Source organism: Alligator sinensis, unplaced genomic scaffold (genome assembly GCF_000455745.1).
Source record: "Alligator sinensis unplaced genomic scaffold, ASM45574v1 scaffold891_1, whole genome shotgun sequence".
In the NCBI taxonomy this organism is placed as follows: domain Eukaryota; kingdom Metazoa; phylum Chordata; order Crocodylia; family Alligatoridae; genus Alligator; species Alligator sinensis.
This window is the reverse complement of record NW_005843019.1, coordinates 366,766-378,569: the sequence shown is the minus strand read 5'-3', so window position 1 is coordinate 378,569 and position 11,804 is coordinate 366,766. Positions and strand designations below refer to the sequence as shown.

Genomic DNA, 11,804 nt, shown 5'->3' with positions numbered 1-11,804 from the left:
GGCCCTGTGCGGGGGCATGTGTGACATGCAGTGGGCATGTTAGCTGTGTGGGGGCATGTGGCCCTTGAGGGGGAGCAGTGGGCCTTGTGGGGGGGGTTGTGGCTCTGTGGGGGGAGCTGTGGGCCCTGTGAGGGGCAGTCCATGTGCTGTGCAGGGGGGCTGCAGCCTGTCGAAAGGCAGGGGACCCACCTTTCCTCAGCAGCCCCCACTACACAGCCACCCCACATCCCAAATTCCCCCACTATTCATCCACATCCCTCCCACACCAATCCCCCTACCCAATCCACCTACAACACCCATATCCACAGTCACCCCACAATCCACCCCAGCACCCACATCCCCTACCCACCCCCACAAACCCCTCACCCACATACCCAGCCACATACCCCAAACCCCTGCACAAGTCCTATACCCCCAAACCTCACCCCCACAAACCCTGCACCAACCCACAAGCTCCCCACCCCCACTCATTGCTTTAAATTCGTAAATATATCGATAAAACATTGCCCAGCTGATCTCTCTCTATAGTGGCATTCCATTTTACTAGCACAAGAACAATATTTTGGGTGTTTTAATCAGCATATTTTGGTTTCTTATCAGAGTATTTGCAAGTTTTAAACAGGGAACACCAGGATTGCTGTTGGTAAAACAAATGGTGGGAAGCCTGTCCAGGGCCAGCACTGGGGACCCAGCTGGAGGGCAGGTGAAGTGGCTGACCTCTTGGTCATTTGGGGCCAAGAGGACATGCATTGACACTTCAAAGTGGGCCACTACAAGGAGCTCATCTTCTGGGCCATAGCTGACCAGATGGCAGAGTGTGGGCACCCCATCCAGGTCTGGTAGCCATGCAGTCATGGGGCCACAGGTCCAAGGGGGTGGAAGCTGTTACAGGTGGCAGCAGGTCACAGCCAGGCAGCAGCCCCCACTACCAGGCTTCGGCAGTGGGTAGAAGATGCAGGGGCCGCTCTAGGTTAGGGCAGTCTAGCTGGCACAAGGAGCTACTGTCCCCAGATACCAACTGGCTGGGCCTCAGAGGCTCCCTAAGCTGCTTGCCAGGGCAGCTGTTTATACTGCTGAGGCCAGCACCAGGCTTTAGCTCCCCCTGGCTGCAGATCTGGAAGAAGCTGGGCAGGGTCTTTTTGCCCCAAGTGGCACAACTTGCCCCACACCAAAGTACATGTCCAGGCATGTGCACTGAAGCAAAAATCTCTGGCACAAATTTGTGCTGTTTATATTTGAGCTGCTGCAAGTGTACATGCTTGTGTTGATACACCCACACAGGGTGAGCAAATAGGATGGCAATTGGGCATGCAGATCATGATGAAGTCTGTAACTTCAGAACTTATTTTCCAATGACAAGAGGAGCAGCAAACAGAAAGGGGCTTTGCCTGGGAGCAGTTGTGAGAAGAAAGAGGAACAACTCATCAGTGGGACTGCTTGTAGGATGATTTTCCAGGAGCTGGTGGTCTGAAGATCAGATATTCTGGATGTCTGATTTGTTGCATCTGTGTGTTTGACTTGTTCCCATTTTTGGAGAGACTGCTTAGTAAGGTTTGCAGTCATAGATGGATGTGCAATCATCTGCTTCAAGTGGGGCTGGTTTAGCAAGCTGGCAAGCAGAGCCAGGCAGACCCAGGCCAGGCACCCCTTTGCAAAGAGAAGGAACTTGAAGCAGAGAGGGAGTTTGCCTGGGAGTTCACCACAGCAAGGAGTCAGGGAGCAAAGAGCTGTGTGCATGACACCTGGCTGGATGGCAGCACTGGAGAGAAAGCACTGGAGAGAAAGTCTGAGAGTCTTAGTGGATCACAGATTCAATGGACACATCTACACATGCAAATGCCCCCAGGGTGGTTTACTCTAGAGTAATTTACTCTGTAAACCCACCGCAGGCAGTCTACACATGTGAGGAAGCAGGACCAGATTTGCTGATCATGGCAGCAGTCCACTCCTGCCCCCACTGGGCCTGGACTGACCTCTTCCAGCAGCCAGGGGGAGCACTAGGCTCCCCCTGGGTGGTAGCCCAGAGGCTGGCAGGGAGTATGGGGCCAGAAGACAGCTGTCTTCTGGTAGGGGCTGGAAGATCACTCCCTGTCCCTGGGAAATGAGTGCTGCTGGGTCAGCCTGCCATTGGAGCCCAGGTGGAGACAATATCCCCCTGCCCCAGCAGCAGGGAGCTCCCAGCCCCTGCTCCATCATTGCAGAGTGGGGTCTGGAAGCTCCCTGCTGCTGGGGCAGGGGGACATTGTTCCTGCCTGGGCTCCCATGGCAGAGCCTGTTCCAGCAGCAGGCAGCTCCCAGGGGTAAGAAGCAAACTCCTGCCCTGATGCCTGGCTGCCTGGGAGTATATGTGCTCCCAGCTGGCCATCTACATGTGTTATACTGCACACTAATTACTGAGTAAATTTGCTACTTGTATTTACAGGTAGCAAATGCACTTACAATTAGAGCAAATTATTGCACAGTATGCATCTGCACATGTAGATGAGGATGATTACTGTGCAATAATTTGCTCTAATCTTGAGTAAAGCATCTCACATAGTTGTGCCCAATATGAGTCTTCAATGTGACACAGCAACAGAAAAGGCACATGCAGTTTTGGGCTGCATCAACAGAAAGAACAAGTTTCAGGGCACAGGAGATGACAGTGCCTCTTTATTCAGGACTGGTTAGGCCTCATCTAAAGTACTGGGTGCAGTTTTGGGCTTCACATTTTAAAAAGGACAGGGAGAAGTTAGGAAGGGTCCAGAGCTGGGCAACAAAAATGATAAATGGCTAGCTATATGAGGAGAGGATGAAGAAAACTGGCACATTCTGCTTGCAAAAAGTCTGTTAAGAGAGGACATGATAGCAGTCTTCAAATATCTGAAGGGCTGCCATAAAGAAGAGGGAAAGCACCTTTTATCTCCTGCTGCAGGGAGCAGGGCATGGGCCAATGGCTTGTAGCTTCAGCAAAATAGGTTCAGAATGGATACTACGGACATCTTCAGTGTTATAATAGCGAGACAGTAGGATAAACTGCCTAGGGATGTTATGAATTCCCCATCACTGTAGGTCTTCAGGAATTTGGACAAACATTAATCAGGGATGACCTAGGAGTAGCTATGCTATACTGTGGGTATTTCCCATTCTTTTGGGCTTTGCTGGTTGCCATATGAGACCAAGAAATATTCCCCCCCCCCCCCCTGCCCTTCTGTTGCTACATGTATTAGGATTTGGGGGAGGGATGGGGGGAGGTTGGCTTCTCAGAAGCAGTGAGTATTGCCTACAGCCAAGGCTGTGGACTGGGACTGAGTTATGCTAGGGGTGTGCAAAACTTCAGTCACTGATTCGATTTGGAGGAGATTCGGGCCAATTTGCCGGCCAAATCTCCGCATTCAAATCGAATCAGGAGACACATTAATCTCTCTGAATCAAATCAGAAGCCTCCAAATAGATTCAGAGAGATTCAATGATTTGACCATAGACACAGCTTTATATGTTTTTTCTACATACCTTGAGGTTCAGGTGTGGCTCATGAATGCTGAGATGGTGGGGTGGATGGAGTGTCCCACAGGAGCGCATGGGGGACCCCCTTCCCCCTGTCCCCCGGCTCAGCGGCTGGTGTCTCCTGGGTCTGGGGGGCACCTGGGGGCAGCAGACCCCTCCCTGCACTTCTGTAGGACACTCCATCTGCCCCACCATGTCAGGGTTCACAAGTCGTACCTGTTACGTCAAGGTATGTAGGAAAAACATAAAAAGCTGTGTCTATGTCCGAATCGCTGATTTTATGAACCGGAATAGAATCTTCAGATTCGGCTGAATTGAACCGGGAGAGCGATCAAAATCAGCGACTTGAATCACTGTCCCCTGAATCGGGCGAAATCCAAATCAAGTACTGCCCACTTCACACACCCCTAGGGTATACCAGTACTCTGACTAGGAACAAAGCCTAGTCTGGCTTTGTTTCTGGCTAAAGGGTCTTACCCTTTCACTCCGGGTCAAACCAATTGCTTCATGTGGGGTCATGAAGCAATGTTACCCCGTGGTCAGATTGATCTGGACCATGGGGCTTTTTGCCTTTCTCTGTAGTGGGAGGCATGGCCCTCTACTTGGGATCTCTCAAGCATATTTTAACACCTTTAATAGAAGCCAAAAGAGGCTGCCATTGTCCGCCAGCTGTACCTCTGGCATATTTGGGAGTCATGCCTTCTGGTTGTGTGTCAGTGTTTGCTGTGTAATTTTACCAATCGGTTAGACAAGGTTTTGCTTAGAGTGGTTTAGATAGGGGTGATCCTACCTCAGGAAGGGGGTTGGACTAGATGACCTATGGAAGTCCCTTCCAGCCTTCCTTTTCTATGATTCAATATTCTCACTGCCCTAAATATGCAGCACATATGTTGCCTATTTCCCAGTAGGCATTTTAATGTTGAGGGAAGAAGAAATACTCCTGTACTAACTGCTTATTTATTCTCTTTTATAAAGGAAAACTCCAGGAGGAGCTAAGTAAGTATCATTCTCTACCCTCTTCCCTTCCCTCTTTTCCCTCCCCACAAAAAAGCCCCTTTTTATGAGGCTGTGGTCTCATAAGAGTATTTTGCTTGTTTCTGATGTTTTTAAAATTTAACTTTTAAAAACAGTATGAGTAAAACTAGGCTAAGAAATATCATACTGTGGCTAAACACACACGTTGAATATACATTTCTTTATGACGAATAGATATGGTCTTTCAGGAATTCCTATTGACAGCTAGGGCTGTGCAAAACTTTAGTCCCTGATTCGATTTGGCAGAGATTCAGCCCAATTCAGTGGCTGAATCTCTGAATCCAAATTGAATCAGAGGATCCTTTAATCTCTCCAAATTGAATCGGAACCCTCTGAATCGATTCGGAAAGATTTGGCAATTCAAACATAGACACCGCTTTAAATGTTTTTTCTGCACACCTTTAGGTAGCAGGGGCTCGTGAGTGCTGTGATGCTGGGGCACCTGGAGCGTCCCACAGAAGCATGGGTGGCATCCTAGCATGCTCGGAAGCAGACCTGGAAGTGGATCAGAAGCACTTCCCGTCAACTTCTGGGTCTGCCGGGGAGTGTGCCAGGCTCCCCCTCCCCCCATGCCCCCCCCCAGTTCAGCAACTGGTGACTCCTGGATCTCAGGGGGGCACCCGGACTCCTCCCATGGCTGATTGCCAAGCTGGGGGGGGTGCAGGGAATCCCCTACTCGTGCTCCCTGCTGGACCCGGAAGTGGGCTGGAAGTACTTCCAGTTCACTTCCAGGTTTGCTGCTGACCACGTGAAGGCCCCCCCCCCCCAACTTCTGTGGGACGCTCCATGCCCCCAGCATCGCAGCGTTCACAAGCCGCGCTGGTACCTTGAGGTATGTAGAAAAAACGTCTAAAACTCTGTCTATGTCTGAATAACTGATTTTCCGAATCAGCATTGAATCTTCAGATTTGGATTTGGCCAAATTGAATCAGGCACAGTGATTTGAATCAATTAATCGAATCACTGTCCCTGATTTGGGCTGAATCTGAATCTAAATTGAATAAGGCCCGCTTCACACGCCCCTACTGACAGTCCTTTATGGTAAAGAGTGTTAACAGGGGAGAGAGTATATCAGGGGTTGGCAACTGATAGCCTGTGGGTTGGATCCAGCCTTCCAAGTGATTTTTATCCTGCCCCGCAGTCAGCAATTCAGCATCTGGAAGAACTGACAGCAGTCAATGGTGGGGGGAGTGATTTCATAGACATTTGGGCTGGAAGGGACCCCAAAGGATCATCGAGTCCAGCCCCTTCCCAGGGGCAGGCAGTCAGCAGGGATCATAGGATCCCAGCAAGATAAGCATCCAAATGTGTCTTGAAGGCATTCAAAGCGGGTGCTTGAACCACCTCCGGTGGCAGTCTATTCCAAACCTTGGGGGCTCGGACAGTGACAAAGTTCTTTCTTATGTCCAGCCTGAATCGGTCGCGGCGGAGTTTGTGACCGTTCGATCTTGTCATTTCTTGGGGTGCTCTGGTGAACAGACGTTCCTCTAGATACTGGTGAACAACCCTGATAAACTTATAGGTGGCCATGAGATTGACCCTGAGCCTGCGCTTTTCCAGGCTGAAGAGTCCCATGGCTCTCAGCCTCTCATCATAAGGTCTGTTTTCCTGACCTCTGATCATGCGCGTGGCTCTCCTCTGGACTCTCAAGCTTCTCCACATCCTTTTTGAATTGTGGAGCCCAAAACTGGATGCAGTACTCCAGCTGCGGCCTCACCAAGGCCGAGTACAAGGTGAGAATAACGTCACGGGATTTGCTTGAGAAGTATCTATGGATGCAAACCAGAATTTTGCTTGCTTTACTAGCCACAGCATTGCATTGAAGGCTCATGTTCATCTTGTGGTCAACCAGGACTCCCAAGTCCCTTTCATCTGTAGTGCTAACCAGCGTAGCACTGCTAACCCTATAAGTATGCTGCAGGTTTTTCCTCCCAAGGTGGAGAACCTTGCATTTTTCGGTGTTAAACACCATCAGGGTCTCATCCGCCCATTTTCTGAGCCAGTCAAGAACTGCCTGGATCACCCTCCTGTCCTCAGGTGTGGATGCTTTACCCGAGAGTTTGGTGTCGTTGGTGAACATGGCCAGCCTGCTTCTGACACCAATGTCTATATCATTGATGAAGATGTTAAAAAGTATAGGCCCAAGGACAGAGCCTTGGGGGACCCCACTGGTCACTGCACACCATGACAATTGACTTCCATCAACCACCACCCTCTGGGTCTGACCATGGAGCCAATTCCCCAGCCAGCGGATTGTGGTGAAGTCGAGGCTGCATTTAGCCAGTTTTACCAAGAGGTGATCATGGGATACCAGGTTGAAAGCTTTTTTAAAGTCAAGATAAATGACATCAATCTCTTTCCCCTTGTCTAGATGATAGGTCACCTGATCATAAAAGGAAATGAGATTGGTCAACAAGACCTACCCACAATAAACCCGTGCTGGCTATCCCTCAGGATATTGCCGTCAGCCAGTTTGTTCAGGATGGCCTCTTTGATTAACTTTTCCAAGACCATCCCCAGGATAGAGGTCAGGCTGATGGGCCTGTAGTTAGGCAGATCTACTTTCCCCCCTTTCTTGAAGATAGGCGCCACATTGGCCCTCTTCCAGTCTTTAGGCACTACACCAGAGCGCCAGGAGTTCTCAAAGATCTGTGCCAGGGGCTGAGCTATGATGCTCGCCAGCTCCTTGAGTATCCTAGGGTTTAAACCATCAGGGCTGGCTGACTTGAAGGTATCCAGCCTGTCAAGGTGTTCCTTCATGAGGTCAGCTTTGATGGAGGGTAAGGAATCTCCCTTGCCCAGGGATCCCTGACCCACAGTGGGCAGGGCTGTCCCATGGGACTGGTGAAAAACTGACGCAAAGTACCCATTTAGCAAGTTTGCTTTTTCCTGGGCATCAGTTGTCAGCTGCCCCATCTGGTTTAGCAGGGGTCCAATGTTGCCCTTGCTTTTCCTCCCGCTCCCTACATATCTAAAAAAGGACTTTTTATTGTCCTTGATATTTGTAGCTAGCTGGAGTTCAGTTGCAGCCTTGACTTTCCTGGTTTGCTCTCTGCAGGTCCGGACCAGTGCAGTGTATTCTTCCTTGGTGGTGGATCCAGTCCTCCATCCTTTGTAGGTCTTTCTTTTAGACGCAGGAGGTCTGCTAGTTCTCTGGAGAGCCAAGGGGCCTGCTGTGTCCTTTTGCTGCCTTTCCTCCGAGACGCGATGGACTTTGCTTGCATATCCAGGATTGCTCCCTTGAGGAGCAACCACTCATCCTGAACTCCCCTCCCCTTTAGCTTGTGGCTCTTTAGGGCCTCACTGACAAGGCTCCTGAGCTTGTCAAAGTCAGCTTTCCTGAAGTTGAGGACTTGTGTATTACTGACTGACTTGCCAGCTTTATGGCAGATGGTGAAGGTGATCAGCTCATGGTCACTGTCACCCAGCTTCCCATCGATCGTTAGGTTGCTGATTAGGTCATCCCCAGTTGCCAGTATGAGGTCAAGCAGTGCTTTACCTCTCATCAGCCTGTAGACTTCCTGCATCAGATGGAGGTCATCCACGCATGAGAGAGAGGTTTGCGACCGCTTAGATTTGGCTGAGCGTTCCTCCCACGAGATACCTGGGTAGATAAAGTCTCCCATGACAACCATACACTGAGATCGTGCGGCCTCAGCCAATTCCCTGGCAAACTCCTGGTCAAAGTCTTGACCCTGGGTAGGGGGTCTGTAGTAGATTCCCACCATAGTATCCCCTGTGCTATGTTCCCCATGGATTTTAACCCAGAGGGTCTCAAGTCTTCCACCATGGCTGCCAATGTTGACTTGCAGGGATGTGTAGCTTTTCTTGACATAGAGAGCTACACCCCCGCCCCTTTTGTCCACTCGATCCCTCCTGTACAGGGTATAGCCGTCTGTACCCCTGGTCTAGTCATGGGTGGAGTCCCACCAGGTCTCTGTTATCCCTATGACATCATAGTTATTTGCATTTAGCAGGAGAACAAGTTCCTCCTGTTTATTCCCCAAGCTTCTGGCATTTGTGTATAGGCACGCAAGTGTCCCCTTGGTGATGGCAGGTGGTTTGCAACTGGTGGCCAGAATTCAGACTGAGCTGCACTAATTCAGCCCACTTCTAATGGTTTCTGACCCCTAATCTAAGTCTTAAGAAAATGTGAATGCTAAATTTCCTTCATTTTTGTGACATGTGACAGTCTGGTCAGCAAAGGCATAGCAAGGCAACTCCGTACCCAAGCCAGATGCTGCTATGCTGATTGTGGTGGCTGCTTTTGCTTGTCATCCATATAAAAATATAAAGAGCTGTGGACAAACTATGGGAATTCCTGAAAGAAAAGACATTACATTATTTTAACTTTAGAAATTGTAGTTCTCATCCACTGTAATGTAATACTTTCATCCACTTGAAAGTAATAAGAAAAGATCCCTCTATTTTCAATGAAATCAGGGAAACATTTGCCAGTGTTCTCAAAGGAAGATTTGCAAAGGAAAGCCCAATATACATTTTCATTTTCATCAGCGGAGGAGGTTGAGGATGATATAAAGATGATAACTAAAGATAATACTGATAGTATAATAGCGCCTGTTAACTGTATAAGTGAAAAAAAAAATGCTCCCACAGGGTACGTGTATCATTGCTTTTTTACTTATGAACTTTCATTGAAACATTATTTGAATATTCTTAATGCATTATTTATTCTGCTCTATCTCTTTTTATGTTATTAATTTAAGAATGGAGAAGAAAAGCCAAACACCCAGGTGAGCAAAGGCCACGTTTCATTTATACCAAAAGCCAAATTCCTATTGTAAAATGATGACTGTTTTCCTAGAGAGCTCAGAGCAAACTCCTCCGCAGTCAGAACAGCTCTTTACAAGATAAATCACACAGTTTTGATGCTTCGCTGTCTTCTGTCCTTGTTCTTATGTGCCTGCTTGCCAGAGGTATAGCAGGGCAACTGGGCATCCAGGACAGCAGTGATGCATGGAGACAGCAGTGACTTCTGGCTGCCAGTGCTGGAGATATGGCTGTGGCAGCAGCTGTTATTTTTTCATCTGTACAACTGCTCCAGTGCTGTGCCTGGTTGTGCCTCTGAGCACAAAACTGAACACAGTACTCCAGATGTGGCTTCCCCAGTGCTGAATAGATAGGAATAATCACTTCCCTGGACCTACTGGCAACACACCTACCAATGCAGCCCAAGATGCCATTAACCTTCTTGGCAACAAGGGCACGCTACTGGCTCATATTCAGCTTCTTGTCCACTGTCACCCCCAGGTCATTTTCTGCAGAGCTTCTGCCCAGTCAGTCAGCCCCCAGCCTGCACCGGTGTGTGAAATTCTTCCATCCTAAGTGCAGGACTTTGCACTTGTCCTTGTTGAACCTCACGAGATTTCTTTTGACCCAATCCTCCCATTTGTTGAGGTCACTCTGAATCCTAGCTCTACTCTCCAGCATATCTGCTACTCCCCCAGCTTGGTGTCATCTGCAAACTTGCTGAGGGTATACTGACTACCATCTTCCAGGTTGTTGATGAGCATATTAAACAAAACCAGCCACAGGACTGACCCCCTGGGACGCTTCACTTGATGCCAACTAGACATTGAACCATTGATTAATACCCTCTGAGCCTGATGCTCCAGCCAGTTTTGTATTCACCTTACAGTCCATTCATCCAGCCTGGACTTCTTTAGCGTGCCAACGAGAATGTTGTGGGTGACTGTATCAGACGCGTTGCCAGAATCAAGGTATACAACATCCACTGGTCTTCCAACTTCCACAGAGCCATTCATCTCATCATAAAAGGCAATCAGATTGGTCAGGCATGACTTGCCCTTGGTGAATCCATGCTGACTGTTCCTAATTGCCTTTTCCTCCTCCAGGTGCTTAGAAATGGATTCCTTGAGAATCTACTCCATGATTTTTCCAGGGAGTGAGGTGAGGCTGACTGGTCTGTAGTTCCCTGGATCCTTGTTTTCCCTTTCTTAAATATGGACACTATGTTTGCCCTTTTCCAATCATCTGGGACCTCTCCTGGTTGCCATGAGTTTTCAAAGATGATGGCCAGTGGCTCTGCAATCACATCAGCTAACTCTTTCAGCACCCTTGGGTGCATCCTATGTGGCCCCATGTAATTGTATATGTCCACCTTTTCTAAATAGTCCCTAACCTGTTCTTTTGATACAGTTGGCTGTTAACTTCCTCCCCGAACTGTGCTGTCTAATAAAGTAGTCTGGGAGCTGACCTTGCCTTTTCTGCATCTCCTGTCACAAGGTTGCCTCCCCCATTCAGTACGGGACCCACACTTTCTCTGATCCTCCTCTTGCTACCAACGTACTTGTAGAAACCCTTCTTGCTACCCTTCACATCCCTTGCTAACTGCATCCTCAATTGCACTTTGGCCTTCCTGATTTCACCTCTGCATGCCCGAGCAATGCTCTTATATTCTTCTCTAGTTATATGCCCAAGTTTCTACTTCTTATAAGCTTCCTTTTTGTGATTTGGTTTACTGGAGAGTTCCCTGCTAAACTAAGCTGGTCTTCTGCCATGCTTGCTAGTGTTCTTTTTTTTAGGAAATTTTTTCATGTCCCTGGTCAAATTAGCCAGATCAGGTCCAAATCCATTTGACTAATTCAGGAACCATACTTGCTAGTCTTCCTGTGCATCAGGATGGTTTGTTCCTGCACTCTCAGTAAGGCTTCTTTGAAGTACAACCAGCTTTCCTGGACTCCTCTCCCCCTCAATCTGGCTTCCCAGGGGATCCTGCCCATGAATTCCCTGAGTGAATCTAAGTCTGCTTTTCTGAAGCCCAGAGTCCTTACTCTACTGATTTCCATCCTTCCTTTCCTCAGGATCCCAAACTCAATCGTCTCATGGTCACTGCTTCCCAAGTTGCCATCCACTACTACATTCCCCACCAATTCTTCCCTGTTTGTGAGCAGCAGGTCAAGAAGGCTCCTAGTTGGCCGCAACCAGCACTTACACCAGGAAGTTGTCCCCAACACTCTCCAAAAGCTTCCTGGAGAAGTCATAAAAGATCAAGACTCAAGATGGCAAGACCCTACACAGACATGCCAATCAAATGCAAGGTTGAGTACCATCAGCTGTTGTTCCAGAGCTGCCAAATTCCCCAGCTGATAAAGAGCTTAAAGAGCCTTCTGTCCCTTCCAAGGAGGTGAAATGAATATCTGAACTGAGTTATCTGGGGTGAATTATGTTCCACCCAAAATTATAAAAGAATAGTTATCTAATAGCAGAAAGGTGTCATGTGTTATGCATATATGTTATGA

General features: G+C 48.5%; 1 protein-coding gene across 1 annotated transcript in view; it reads left to right on the top strand.

The window, feature by feature from the left end:
• Positions 1-11,804, top strand: part of LOC112548223 (butyrophilin subfamily 1 member A1-like) — a 14,572-nt gene that overhangs the window by 668 nt on the left and 2,100 nt on the right. The window contains exons 2-3 of the mRNA XM_025193118.1: positions 4,462-4,482; positions 9,249-9,275. Coding sequence (XP_025048903.1) covers positions 4,462-4,482; positions 9,249-9,275 — 48 coding nt within the window. The remainder of the gene's footprint in view (positions 1-4,461; positions 4,483-9,248; positions 9,276-11,804) is intronic.